We start from the raw sequence: 15,008 nt of genomic DNA, 5'->3' as shown, positions 1-15,008 counted from the left end.
ACCTGTGAGTTACAATTTTTTTTTCCACTTTCTGAAACTATGGTTTACTTTCTTCAGCCTGGAGAATGTAAAATTGGTATCATGCCTGGCCATATTCACAAGAAAGGAAGAATTGGTGAGTATGTTTTTTATAGATTAAAAAAGAACTCTTTGCCCTCAGAATTTACAAAGAGAATTTGTGACTGTGTAAGTGAAATTTATATTAATTACTAAGGAAGTTTTGTAGTGAATCAGTTCTATATCCTGAAATAAATTGAGTTTGAGAAGCTGTGATAGAATCAATGAAGTTATATTGGGGGTATTTTAAAAGATTTATTTCTTGTTTGGATGCCATGGAATCTTCCATGTGTTTGCATGTATCAATAGTTAATTTCATTTTATTGCCAAGTAATCTTGTTAACTGTATCACAATTTGTTCATTCTCCCAGTGATGAACATTTTGGTTCTTTCCAAGTCTGAGCGTTATAAATAAGGCTGTAGTGCATGTCTTGTGGACAGTTCTTATTTCTCTTGGGTAAGATAACTAGGAATAGAATTGCTATGTTATAGGGTTGAAGTATGTTCAACTTTTTAAGAAATCGTGAAATAGTTCTGCAAAGTGGGTGTTCATTTTTACCTTTTCCCCATCAGTGTTGGAGCATTCCAGTTGTTCCGTGTCTTCCCATGTATTTGGCATTGTCAGTGTACTGGGAGTGGAATGTGCCTCGTGGCTTTGTTCCCTGATGACTAATGACGTAGAGAGCACCTTTTCATGTTCTTACTGGCTATTTGTATATCTCCTTTGGTGAATTATTTGTTTAAATTTTTTGCACATTATTTTTTATTGGATTATATTTTTATTGTTGATTATGGGGGTTCCATAAATATTCTGGATGTAAATTCTTTGTCAGATATATGTGAATATTTTTATTGTCAGTTTTTCTGTGTCCTGTTCTGTAATTACTTTGCCCTTTTGGGTGTCACATGCTGCCGGTTTAGTTCTTGAAGTAATAACTAAGTTAGCATTTCAAAGCCCATTATACCTCTTTTTGTACTCTTCACACCTAACTCTCACTAAGCTATACCGTTTCTCCACACTAACAGATGATTACAGTAATTTATCTATAAGCTATGACTCTACATACTAAGAATGATCAACATAGTAAGGGAATGGCGACTGTAGTGTACAGGACTGTGTTAAACGTCATGATTTCTCTCTATTATTAATGTGTCTAGAGCTGGCAGCCCTGATGCCAGTAGGATGTTGCCGAGGGAATCCCAGACCATCTGAGTTCTATTGGGCCTGACCCACTTAGTTACTGATGCTCTTGTCATATTTGAGTATTCTTTTATTTTTCTGAAGTGAGAAGCCGGGAGGCAGAGAGACAGACTCCCATATGTGCCCTACCGGGATCCACCTGGCATGCCCACCAGGGGGTGATGCTCTGTCTATCTGGGGCGTTGCTCCATTGCAACCAGAGCCATTCTAATGCCTGAGGTGGAGGCCATGGAGCCATGCTCAGGGCCCGGGCCAACTTTGCTCCAATGGAGCTTTGGCTGCGGGAGGGGAAGAGATAGAGAGAAAGTAGAGGGGGAGGGGTGGAGAAACAGACGGTCACTTCTCCTGTGTGCCCTGGCTGGGAGTCGAACCCGGGACTTCCACACATCGGGCCGATGCTCTACTGCTGAGCTAGCCGGCCAGGGCTGAGTATTCTTTAAGCTTTGGTCTGCTGTGAATGGCTACTGCTGTAGAATTGAGGTGAGTATAGAAGAAGTGCCCAGTGCTGAGTTATCTTTCTGATTACTCTTTGCTTTCCTATGTGCCCCAGAACCTAAAAACCAAAAAGCTGAGAAGGTAAGGAAAGGCCTTTCCAGTGTTTTTCAACTGCCAGTCCACCAGAAATTTTGTGCCAGTTTGTGAAAGAATTTAACCACCCTGATATTGTGTGAAGATTACAGCCCCAGTGATCATAGTTGAATTTGCTTATGCTCAGGGTGATTTCTGCCTTAGTGGTCCCCAAAATAGTCCTCCTATTTTCGCCTGTTCCCAAGTGTAAAAAGGTTGAAAACCACCACTTTAGACTTTGGTTCTCTGAATGGCCATACACATTGATAAGGCAAGTCCTTTGGAACACTGCTTTTAATTCCTTTGAATAGGGACTTTAAAACGAATTCACCTAGAAGAAAGTACGTGATATAAAATTTTTGAGGTGAGGAGAGAAAAGATGGTTATATATACTGGCTGTTTCTTATTTTGATACCTGTGCTAGTATCCTCAGATGCTTTATTGTCTTAAGATCCTTAAGCTAATAGTTTAGGGAAAGGAACGATTTTTTGATCCCTTAGGTCAGGGATCAGGAACCTTTTTGGCTGAGAGAGCCATGAACGCCACATATTTTAAAATGTAATTCTGTGAGAGCCATACAATGACCCATGTACTTTATGCATTATCCAATAAAAATTTGGTGTTGTCCCGGAGGACAGCTGTGATTGGCTCTAGCCACCCACAACCATGAATGTGAGCGGTAGGAAATGAATGGATTGTAATGTTTTATATTTCTAACGTTATTTTATTTTTTTCTAACATTTTTTTTTATTAAAGATTTGTCTGCGAGCCAGATGTAGCCATCAAAAGAGCCACATCTGGTTCCCGACCCCCGCCTTAGGTATTTCTTGGGACATACATGATATAATATGATAGCAGTACAGTAGTGTAGTGGCTTTCCAATTTGTGTTGAGTTAATAAAAGTATATATCAATTCCAACTTGATAATGTACCATATTTCTTGTTTCTTTTATGAGACATTTTTTCTCTCAACCACACTGACATACTTGACCCTTCTTCTTTTAAAATTGTACTTTAATTAAACTTTTTATATTTAGATAATTGTAAATTCACCTATAGTTGTAAGAAATAACATAGACAGGTTTCAGTGTACCCTTTCGTTATTCAGGTTCCCCCAACAGTAACATTTTGCAAAAATTGTAATACAAGATTACAGCCTGGATATTGTCCTTGAAGCAGTCAAGATAAAGGGTGTTTCCATCACCACAGGGATCCTGCATGTTGTTTTTTTATAGCCTACACCTAATTTCTTCCAGCTTCCACTCCTTTCTTAATTCTTGGCAACTAAAATCTGTCGGCCATTTTCAGGAATGCTCTATAAATGGAGTCATACAGTATGTCGGTATATAGCCTTCTGGGATTGGCTGTTTACACTCTGTGTAATTATCTGGAGACTCATCCAGGCTGTTGTGTGTATCAGTAGTTCATGCCTTTTTATTGCGTAGTAGTCTAAGGTAAGATTTATCACAGTTTGTTTATTCACTTTTTGAAAGATACCTGGATTTTTAGTTTGGGGCTATTATACATAAAGCCTCTATAAACATACAAACATTTGTGTACTGGTTTTTGTAGATACATAAAGTCTTCATTTCTTTGGGGCTCTCAGGAATACAATTGCTGGTTCGTATGACAGAATGATAGTTGCGTTTTTTTTTTTTTTTTAAGAAACTCCCAGGCCTTGACTGGGTAGCTCTAAGAGCTCTTTGCCTAGGAAGATCCCTATCTTTTCCCTGAAACTTTTACAGTTTTACATAAATCCATGATTCAATTTTAGTAAAATTTTCTATTAGATGTGAAACTTAGATCATAGTTGTTTATTTTGATGCCTATGGATGTCCAATTACACCAGCATCATTTGTTTATAATATTTCTTGCATTGAATTGCTTTTGCATTTATGTCAAGAATCTGTTGAAATATTTATGTTGGTCTATTTCTGAGTTCTTCTGTTTATTGACTAATGTGCCTATATAACAACAGTATCACACAATCTTGATTACTGTAGATATAATAATAAATCTTGAAATTGGATAGACATTCTTTACATGTTATTTTTCAAATTATTTTAGCTATTCTAGTTTCTTTACTTTTCAATATCATTTTTTTTTAAAATTTTTTTTTATTTTATTTTTTTTCTTTTTGTATTCTTCTGAAGCTGGAAACGGGGAGGCAGACAGACTCCCTCATGTGCCCGACTGGGATCCACCCAGCACACCCACCAGGGGGCGATGCTCTGCCCATCCGGGGCGTCGCTCTGTCGCGACCAGAGCCAGTCTAGCGCCTGAGGCAGAGGCCATGGAGCCATCCCCAGCGCCCGGGCCATCTTTGCTCCGATGGAGCCTTGGCTGCGGAAGGGGAAGAAAGAGACAGAGAGGAAGGAGAGGGGGAGGGGTGGAGAAGCAGATGGGCGCTTCTCCTGTGTGCCCTGGCCGGGAATCAAACCTGGGACTTCCGCATGCCAGGCCGATGCTCTACCACTGAGCCAACCAGCCAGGGCCTCAATATCATTTTTAGAGAGATTCTGTCTATATCTATAAAAACTTGTTGAAATTTTGATAGGAATTGTGTCATATCTATATGTCAGTTTTATAAAGAATAAACATCTTTACTGTTGAATCTTCTAATTCATGGATACAATGTTTCCATTTATTTATATTGCATTTCTTTAATTAGCATTGTGTAGTTTTTAGCATACAAGTGCTGTACCTGTTTGGTTAGTTTTATATCTAAGTATTTTCTTTCTTTTAAAAGCAATTGTAAATTTTATTGTATTTTAATTTTGGTGTTCATATGTTCATTGTTAATATATAGAAACACATTTGACTTTTGTTGCTGAACTTGATAGGAGTTTCTTGATAGATTCCTTTGCAATTTCTGTGGTGACAATCATGTCATCAGCAAATAGGGACACAGTTTTATTTCTTCCTCTTAGAAAACTCAAGAGAAGTAAAGTCTATTTTATTTACCCATAGTTCTGTTTCCTGTGTTCTTCCTTCCTGGTATTCATTCCAATGTATTTTTTTTCTTTTTTTTTCTTATTTCCTTTATGTTTAGAGAATGTTCATTAGCCATTCCTTTATAATAAATCTATTGATGACAAATTACCTACTTTTCCCTCATCTGAGAGCATCTTTATTCCCCCTTCATTCCCAAAGGATAGTTTCGCTTGGGTATAGGATTCAGGTTGACAGTTCTTTTCTTTTAGCACTTAATAAAAACCATCCCATGTCTTGTTTCTCTGGTTTCTGATGAGAAGCTAGGTTCCAGAGAGGGGACCTAGATGAAAGAAAGCTCTGAGAATAGGGGAAAACTGATAAAACACAGAGGAGGGATGGTGGTAGTGGTTCTCATTTGTTGTGAATTAGTGTCCAGTTAGTGAATGACCTTAAAACTATTGGAACCCTAGCTGGTTGGCTCAGCGGTAGCACATCAGCTGGGCATGTGGATGTCCTGGGTTTGATTCCTGTCCAGGGCACACAGGAGAAGCAGCCATCTGCTTCTCCACCCTTCCCCCTCTCGCTTCTCTCTATCTCTCTCTTCTCCTTCCTTCTTGCAGCACGGCTTGATTGGAGTGAGTTGGCCCTGAGCTCTGAGGATGGCTCCATGACCTCATTAGGTGCAAAAAAATTGGCTCCGATTGCAATGGAGCAAGGGCTCCAGATGGGCAGAGCATCACCCCCTAGTGGGCTTGCCTGTGTGTACACACCTCGTTGGAACGCATGCGGGAGTCTGTCTTTGCCTCCCCTCCTCTCACTAAAAAAAACCCAGCAATAACAAAAAAAAGCCTATTGGAATTAGTTTTCTGAAGCAGAAGGTCATACTTCATTGAAGGGTTTTGACCCCTTCAGTAATTATCTCCTGAGCTCCTATGCTTGAGCTTTGCTCGATGCTGGGAACACAGTGGTATGAAAAAGTGGAAAACAAATTGTGGAATAGATTTTATATGTACTGGTATTTGTAATTTAGTTTACTGACTCCTCGAAGGTCACAGTCTAGCGAGGAAGATAATCAACTACAGAATCTCAAGCACCATGATCTCTTAACTGAACCAAATGGTGGGAGAACATGATTGACTCTAGAGAGCAAATGTGAGTAATTGAAGAGTGAGTCAGTTTCACTAGAGCAGGGAAATGTGGGAAAGCTGTCTGGAGAGGTAGGCTGGGCAGTGCTGGGCTGGGGGGCTGGTGCTGTGTTCCAGATGAGATGAGCAGTTGTCAGGGAGTGACATTGCTCTCGCTGTGTGGTGAAAGAAGTCAGAGCAACCCGACAGTGGTCAGTAGGGCACTGCCCAGCACTGACCAGGGTTCTCTCCCTTCTTTCAGTTTGACTGATTGGTGCCGAGAATATGAAGTTACGTGCACCTGAATTCATTGTGAGAACATATGTGTTTATGCACAGATCATACACTAAGTGCCCTTGAGGATACAGTGACAGTAACATAAAACTTGAAGAATGGGATGTGAGGGCGATCTGGCTGCGACATCTGTCACCCCATTGATCTCCAGGGTTGATTCAGCTGATCTGGCTGGCTAGGCGGGTGTCCCCTTCCTCCCTCACCGCTCCATGTGCGTCCCTCCCGAAGCTGCGCGCTCGGTCGAAGAGGACGACCTTCCCCGCTAGAGGAGAGGACCGTTCTTCCGTCAAGGGTATACGAGTAGCTGCGTTCCCCTGCTAGAACCTCCAAACAAGTCTCAAGCTCCATTTGGAGGAGAACGTAGGGTAGTCAAGCTTCCAAGACTCCAGACACATCCAAGTGAGGCGCTGCATGTGGCAGTCTGCCTTTCTGAAAAAAAAAAAACAACAAAAAAAACTTGAAGAATGTAAATACGCTGTACTAAGGTTCAAGTAGCTTATGGCTATGGATTTTGTCTCTGGCTGACAAAAATTTTACTTTCTCTGATAGTGGGGTCGTTATTGTTAGAAAAGAATCTTCTGAGTTCTTAACAATTGTTCCAAGGCAGAAGCTTGAAGAAAGGAAACCACAGACACATTGGAATTATTCAGTGCCCCAAAATTCATGCACTGATTTAGTCTATATAAATTTGATGTTTTATTTTTTAAAATATTTTTATGTAATATATTCTAAGAACTGAAGTTATTTATTTACACTTCAACCCATTAAAATTAGGGATCCACTCATTGTATACAGATTGGCATGAAGTAAATGACCTTTCCTGTAGCTCAGTCAGGCTTACTGAACTGTAAGAGAAGACCTAGCTGCCCCCCTAGGGGGGGGCAGGGACCTGTGTGTACACCCTCGTCTGCATGTGAAGTTTGGTCCTTTCACACAGGCCCATTGTATAAAGGACATTAGGTGGTGGTGAACTTGAACTCAGGGGGATCGTGATCTTATTTCCCAGTTTTCTTTAAAGCCTATATATTGTTTGAAAATTGTTAAAAAAAATAGTTGTGGGAAATACAGATAGCATTGCTAAATGTGACTAATGGTAGTGTTACAGGCTGAAGGTTTTGGTTTAATAGTTTGGGTATCTGTAAGTATAATCTGCATGTTCTGCCACCCTAAGCAGGATGGTACCTGTGAAGTTCATATGGATATTGTCCCTTTCCTACAGATTCTTAGAAGAGATAATTTAGGTCTTTTTTTTTTTTTTTTTTTTTTTTTGTATTTTTCTGAAGCTGGAAACCGGGAGGCAGTCAGACAGACTCCTGCATGCGCCCGACCGGGATCCACCCGGCACGCCCACCAGGGGCGAAGCTCTGCCCACCAGGGGGCGATGCTCTGCCCCTCCGGGGCGTTGCTCTGTCGCGACCAGAGCCACTCTAGCACCTGGGGCAGAGGCCAAGGAGCCATCCCCAGCGCCCGGGCCATCCTTTGTTCCAATGGGGCCTCGGCTGCGGGAGGGGAAGAGAGAGACAGAGAGGAAGGAGAGGGGGAGGGGTGGAGAAGCAGATGGGCGCCTCTCCTGTGTGCCCTGGCCGGGAATAGAACCTGGGACCTCCGCATGCCAGGCCGACGCTCTACCACTGAGCCAACCGGCCAGGGCCAATTTAGATCTTTTTTATACTCCTTTTATGGGTCATGAACTAACCCTAACTAATAATGTGCTTTCTCCGATATCTAACTTTTAAAACCTCCCTGCTTTAATGTAAGCCCTGTCTTCTTATTTCATCATTTTAAGATATTGTTGATTCGGATGAGAAGTAATGGAGTGGATTTTATATGTATTCACATTTGTAATTTTGTTTATCCTGTGATAGCCTATCATCAGAACGCAATCTAATAATTTTGCATTCTCTTTCTTTAAGGTATTGTGTCCAGGTCTGGCACCCTGACTTACGAAGCGGTTCACCAAACAACACAAGTTGGATTGGGGCAGTCTTTGTGTATTGGTGAGGGATTTTTTTCTAAAATCATTTTATTGGAATGCAGTATTTTCATTGAATGAACAATTGTGATTTTTGTTTTGATTATTTGCCAGAGGTTTTGATACCATTTTATTTAAAAGATGTTATGATCTTAAATTTAATTTGTGTAAGTGTGAAACTCGGCTCTATTTTTCGAGATTCATAGTCCATGCTTCCGTGTTGAGGAGGAAACATCTCAGACATGTGGCTCCAGGAGAGCCTTGGTGCCAGAAAACATCACTTATTTTGCTTGCTTTGAACAAGTAGTCCTGTGTTAGGACCTCTGTCGCTGTGTAATTATCATTTTATATCACTATAAGGTATAATTCAGTGCTTCAGTTACTGAATTCTTTGCCTTTCAGCTATCTGATGCTTAAGGCAACCCTCTAACTTACCTCTGAACTGAAAAGTCAGTGAGAAAATTTAGTTCGAGGAAGGCTGAGTTCCCCAAAACTGCTCTTTTTGTTGCATCATACTGCCTCCCACTTTAAAATGTAAAGGCTCTTACACTTTAAAATAATTTTGGGCCTGACCTGTGGTGGCACAGTGGATAAAGCGTAGATCTGGAATGCTGAGGTTGCTGGTTTGAAACCCTGAACTTGCCTGGTCAAGGCACATACGAGAAACAACTACTAAGAGTTGATGCTTCCTGCTACTTACCACGCCCTTCTCTCTCTCTTCTCTCTAAAATATATTTTAAAAATAACAATAATTTTGATATTTGTTGCCAAAAGCCAGGCAAATTTATCATTTTCATAAATAGTTTTTTAAATTCTTAGGCTACCTTTTAAAACCTTTCAAAAGTAGCTTTATATAATAAAAAATTTAAAAATATGGCCATGGAGTATTTTTATTACGACTCAAATTCATAAAATCAGTAATGAAACATGAATTGGGCTTTTCTGTGTGCAAACAATCGTGGACTCTAGGTAAGTTAGTATATATAATAAAGAATAAGAAAGGTTTTGAAACGGAGTCGCCAATTCCATTTTCTTCAGCTACTGTTTTTAATTTGTCAGTGGAGCCTAATGTGGATGTCACAGAGAAGTCTGAAGAATTAGGGAGTAGCGGGTCTGACGTGCTGAGGCACAGTGCTTGCCACATGGTTGTCACTCAGTAAATGCTGCTTCCCTTCCTCACATCATCCTCGAGAGATGCTCTAAAGCTAGGACATTATTTCTGCCTTCGATGAGTTTCTAACTTTACAAAAAGCGACATCCAGTCTGTAAGGAACATTTGCTTATTTCTAAGTGTCATGCTCTTGGAGTAGAGCCCCTGTGTGCAGTTTCTGTCATCGCTCCTTTGGGCCTGAGGGGAAGCGGGGTCAGGGGACTCTCCAGCCTGCCCCTCACTGGGACTTGTACTAAAACTTGTGAGTGGTTCCTCTGAAACGTGCGTCTTCTAGTAGTGACTGTGTGCAAAGAAGTTTAAGTGTGTCATCAGAGAAGACATTCTTGCTTGCAACACAAGTGTATATTTTCTTAAAATGTTTACTTTAATATAGTTGTCTAGGGATAATTTTGTGGGAGAGAGGAGGACTGATGGCAGGAGCTAAAACAGAAACAGACTTTTCTTTGTACCAGAATCCAACCATCATTTAAGATTCATGTAATATAAACAAATAAATGTACCATTTTGTGATTTTTAACAAAATAGTATAAGAGTGATGATACTTATAAAGTTATTGGTGAGAGGGTTAAGTAAAATAAGAAACCAGGTGAAACTACTTTTCTTGACCTAATTTTCATACTGTTGATATTCTTTGACTTTTTCAGGCATTGGAGGGGATCCTTTTAATGGAACAGATTTTATTGACTGCCTTGAAGTCTTTCTGAATGACCCAGCCACAGAAGGCATCATACTGATTGGTGAGATTGGTGGTAATGCAGAAGAAAATGCTGCAGAATTTTTGAAGCAACATAATTCAGTAAGTGTGACTGGAAAAATATACCTCTTTGCTTTTAATATCACTGGCTTATTTTGAAAGTTATTTTTATTTTGTCCAAGATTAAGTTTTCAGGAAAACATGAAAGATAGGATTAACCCTTTCTGACCTGGGCCTTTGGTACTGGGGACTCCAGAAACTTCCTGGGTCGCTGCCTGCTCCCTCTCCCAAATGCTGTTCTCTACTCTGAGTCCTCCCGAGGGGAGGCGCCGCTGCACACACCTGTGGGGGTGAGCTGGCCTCTGCTCCCTGCTGAACGGGGAGCCCTCACCTGACCTGCCAGGGTACTTTTCTTTTTTTTTTTGATCTTAGGCGATGTGAGTGTTCTTTCTCTTTTTCAAGGCTGACCTTCCAAAGATCCTGTTCTTAATACCCTTTTCCAGATCTCACCTCCTTCTCGCTTCAGTCTTTCTTTGCAAAGTGGTACTTCCCTTCCGAGGTCAAGTAGAAAAAAACTTTATTATCTGTGTCCTAGGAAGGCTTTCCTTGTTGCCTCCCCCTTAGAATTAAATGTAAAAAGTGGTGTGGAATTATATCATAATTTCACTTAGTCTGAGGGAATTCAATTGCTGTATTTCTGGAGTGAAGAAGAGAGAGGGCGCAGTAACAACAGAAGCAGGAGGTGCCCACCAGCCCCCACTCCGTGAATGCGTGCTCTGGACATTGCAGAGATCTGGGGGAAACAGGCATGTGATTTCCGGATTTTCCTGACACTGATGAATGACAAAGCATCTTCGGGGAGCCGGGCACTCCGGAGGAGAGTACTGTCTGTGTCTGTGAAAGAAATTGAGGAGTGAATGAATGAAATGCCCAGGAAAGAATAATGAATACTAGAGAGTTAAGGAACCACTAGTATCATCTACAGCAGGGGTCGGGAACCTATGGCTCGTGAGCCAGATATGGCTCTTTTGATGGCTGCATCTGGCTCGCAGACAAATCTTTAGTAAAGAAAATAATGTTAAAAATATAAAACATTCTAGCCTGACCAGGCGGTGGCACAGTGGATAGAGTGTCGGACTGGGATGCAGAGGACCCAGGTTCAAGACCCTGAGGTCGCCAGCTTGAGCACGGGCTCATCTGGTTTGAGCAAAACCTCACCAACTTGGACCCAAGGTTGCTGGCTCAAGCAAGAGGTTACTCAGTCTGCTGAAGGCCCGCGGTCAAGACACATATGAGAAAGCAATCAATGAACAACTAAGGTGTTGCAGTGTGCAACGAAAAAATTTAGCAATGCAATTAATTTTAATATGTTGATAATTTACATTGTGATCTTATTAAATTTATGAGTTCTAGCAAGTTTTCTATAAATTCTTTGGATTTTACTGAATAAACAATTACGTTGTGTGCTAATAAAAAAAAAAAAGAAAAAGAAAAACTAATGATTGATTCTTCTCATCTCTCTGTTCCTGTCTGTCCCTGTCTATCCCTCACTCTGACTCTCTCTCTGTCTCTGTAAATAAATAAATTAATTAAAATAAATAAATTAAAAAAAAGAATCACCCAATGAATAAAATATATATATATATAAACCATTCCCATGTATTACAATCCATTCATATCCTACCGCTCATGTTCATAGTTGTGGGTAGCTGGAGCCAATCACAGCTGTCCTCCGCGATAACACCAAATTTTTATTGGATAATGCATAAAGTACACGGGTCGTTGTATGGCTCTCATGGAATTATATTTTAAAATATGTGGTGTTCATGGCTCTCTCAGCCAAAAAGGTTCCCGACCCCTGATCTACAGGGTAGTATCCCTCAAACAATGCGTATTTATGTGTGGTTTAAGGAATATTTGAGGGCGATTTTGAATGTACTTGATTTTCTTTTGTAGTGATTTCACTCTGATCTCTATAAGGTATAACCCAATTTTCCCCTCACTTTCTAGATCTCTTTCCTTTCCTTTCATTCATCCCTAATCCTCGGCACTCTGTCTGCTACTTAGACTCTCTGAGACCTTGAGCATGTTACCTAACTCCACTGTGCCTGCTTTTCTCTTTGGCAGGGTAGGCTGCAGTAGTGTCCAGCTCCTGGCACTGGTGAGGACTCTGGAGTTGAAATGTTTTGGGAATGTGTAGCAGAATGTACAGTAGCAGCAGATACACAGGAAGTGTGCTCGTTGAGCTGTTGGCTGCTGCTGCTGCTGGTGAATCTCCCTCGCGACACTCCCTTTGCAGAAGTCAGCACGGCTTTGGTTCTTTCTTCATCCTCTCTGTCCTCTTGGTTTTTCTGTGGGTTCTCTTCTTTATGCTCCCTGGAGTTACTTTCTGTGCCTGTTGCTTAAATGTGAATGACTACTGCATATCACCAACATCATCCTTCATACAGTTTTCAAGACAGAAGCCTCAGAACCATCTTACCTCTCTCTCTGTCATTTCCACTCAGGCACTACCATGTCTCTCTCTGGGAGCTTAGTAGTATGTTGAGATTCAGAGTGTCCTCTGTGATTAGTCTTTCTGATTTGGTTCAGGCCCTCGTCTTACCTCACTTGGGCCATTGATGATTTATTCCTGATATCTCTACTCCTTTTCCTCCCGCCCTCCAGAGCATCCTGCTTATGGCCACCCAGATTATCTGCCCTTCTGAAACACAGAGTTTGGTGCCTCCTCCCTGCTGGCTTTAAACCATTCGTTTCTCATTACATGTAGGCCAGACTTAGCATGGTGTTCCCGTCCCTCACACACCACTGTCACCTTCCTTTTCAGAACATGTCCATCTGACGTGCTGGTTGTTTTCATTCCCGCTTGCCTGTGCTTATTCCTTCTGCCAGGCATGCGCAGTCCCTGACTCTCACCCTGGATGGCTGTGGACGTAAGAAACTGTGTCCTTGGTGCCCATCCCAGTGCTTGGTGCAGGAGGCACCAATCAGTGTTGAATAAATGACAGAATAAAGGAGATTGTCAGGAGATTGGTGTAAGATGTCATTAGAATCTCTTGAATTCATAAAAGTTGTAAAGTTTGAAACTTAGGTAAAAATTGACTTCTAGAAAAAAGGATTTATGTTATGACATTACACTTTGTTAAAGTGAATTTTAAAATGTATTTAGGCCCAACTCTGAATCCCTTCGAAAGCTTAGAATTTAACAGGAAAAACTAAACATATACATTTTGTTTCATTTGGCATGTTTTTCAGTTCTTGGTTAATTCTGTGGAGCTGATTATATTGAGACCGGCTGTACACAAGATTTTAGTTGGAACAGGGGAGTTAACATATACAGCACTTAGCACAAAGCCGGGCACAGAGTGAACTCTCAATGATGTTATCTGCTAGTGCTACTACTATTGTTGTCATTGTTACAATGAGTAATTATATGCAAATATTGTTTAACCTTTATCTTGACCCTTTGTCCTTCCCTTATGAGTGAGGAAAGTGGCACAAGTGGAGAATGACTTGTCTGTGGTAGGTGTACCTCCCAGGGATGAGATTCGTGACCAGGTCAGCTGGACTTCTCCATCACACCATGGACGGCCGGCGGTCAGATTTCAGGGGTGAGGGACAAGAGTCGATAGTCCTCTGAGTCTGCTCAGAGTGCACTGATGGCATCCTAACTGGTCATCCTGTTTTTAGGCTTCACTCTTGTCATCGTTTCTATTCAATACATCCTATTTTCAGACTACAGTTCCCTCGAAGTCTTTTAATTGTGTTTTTCTCTGCTGGAAAGTCTCAAGTGACTCTTCTTCATTAATAGGATGGAGGGTAAACTTGTTTGACATTTTAGGCTCATCATAATCCTGTTCCTTTCTAGTATAGTGTTCCCACGGTTTGAGTATAGGGACACAGGGATTAAGTGGCATTAATGCCATTCACGTGAGATGCTCAGCCTCAGCAGAGCCCATGAGTGAATGAATAAATGACTTGTGGATCCTCTTAAAGTAAGGACACAGTCCCAGTGTTCAGGAACTTCATGGTTTGGGAGGGGGAACGTGTGGGAAAACAGTTACAGCTGGTATACAGTGTGTAACAGTGGAAGTGTGTGAAGGCACCGCAGGGCCACTGGACAGAAGGTGATTGACTATCAGGGCATTTGTGGAGAGTGGGAGGAAGAGTCAGAAAGGCTTACAAGGAAGAGGAGTCTTGGGAAGTCTTAAAAATGGCCTGACCAGGCGGTGGCGCAGTGGATAGAGCGTCGGACTGGGATGCAGAGAACCCAGGTTCGAGACCCCGAGGTCGCCAGCTTGAGCGCGGGCTCATCTGGTTTGAGCAAAGCTCACCAGCTTGAACCCAATGTCACTGGCTCCAGCAAGGGGTTACTCGGTCTGCTGAAGGCCCGCGGTCAAGGCACATATGAGAAAGCAATCAATGAACAACTAAGGTGTCGCAACGAAAACCTGATGATTGGTGCTTCTCATCACTCTCCGTTCCTGTCTGTCTGTCCCTGTCTATCCCTCTCTCTGACTCACTCTCTGCCTCTGTAAAAAATAAATAAATAAATAAATAATTTTAAAAAATGAAGTAGAAATTTGCCAGGGATCCAGGGAGGATGGGAGACACTGTGAGCAGAGCAACAGAGGTGGAGCAGTCTTGAATTACTGGGCAATAGAGAGCGGGGAAGGGTGGTGGGAGGCGAGGCTGGAGGAAGCAGTGCCAGACCACAGAGAAACTGGCGTGCTGGCCCCTGCGTGAGTCGGGCAGTAGAATTGCAAGCTGTGCTAGTCACCAGTCACTGCCATGTACCCCAGTAAGAAAAAAGGAAAAAAAGGCCAATTGTATTTAAGAAAATGGTTGATGAAGCAGTAAAAATCATTAACTTAAATGAAATCTTAACCCTTGAGTCAGTTTGCAATGAATGGGAAGTAAAGCACTTTCTTAGTTGAGTTGCGAGCTGACCTAGCTGCTTTTTTTCATGGAACATCTGTTTTAACCAAAAGCAC

The 15,008-nt window shown here is 41.5% G+C and overlaps 1 protein-coding gene across 1 annotated transcript in view; it reads left to right on the top strand.

The window, feature by feature from the left end:
• SUCLG1 (succinate-CoA ligase GDP/ADP-forming subunit alpha) overlaps positions 1–15,008 on the top strand; it is a 41,948-nt gene that overhangs the window by 22,842 nt on the left and 4,098 nt on the right. The window contains exons 5-7 of the mRNA XM_066377890.1: positions 58–115; positions 8,091–8,174; positions 9,965–10,116. Of these exons, the coding sequence (XP_066233987.1) occupies positions 58–115; positions 8,091–8,174; positions 9,965–10,116 (294 nt within the window). The remainder of the gene's footprint in view (positions 1–57; positions 116–8,090; positions 8,175–9,964; positions 10,117–15,008) is intronic.

Source organism: Saccopteryx leptura, chromosome 3 (genome assembly GCF_036850995.1).
Source record: "Saccopteryx leptura isolate mSacLep1 chromosome 3, mSacLep1_pri_phased_curated, whole genome shotgun sequence".
NCBI classification, from domain to species: Eukaryota; Metazoa; Chordata; class Mammalia; order Chiroptera; family Emballonuridae; genus Saccopteryx; species Saccopteryx leptura.
Note: the sequence above shows the minus strand (reverse complement) of the source record. Positions and strands in the feature narration are given on the sequence as shown.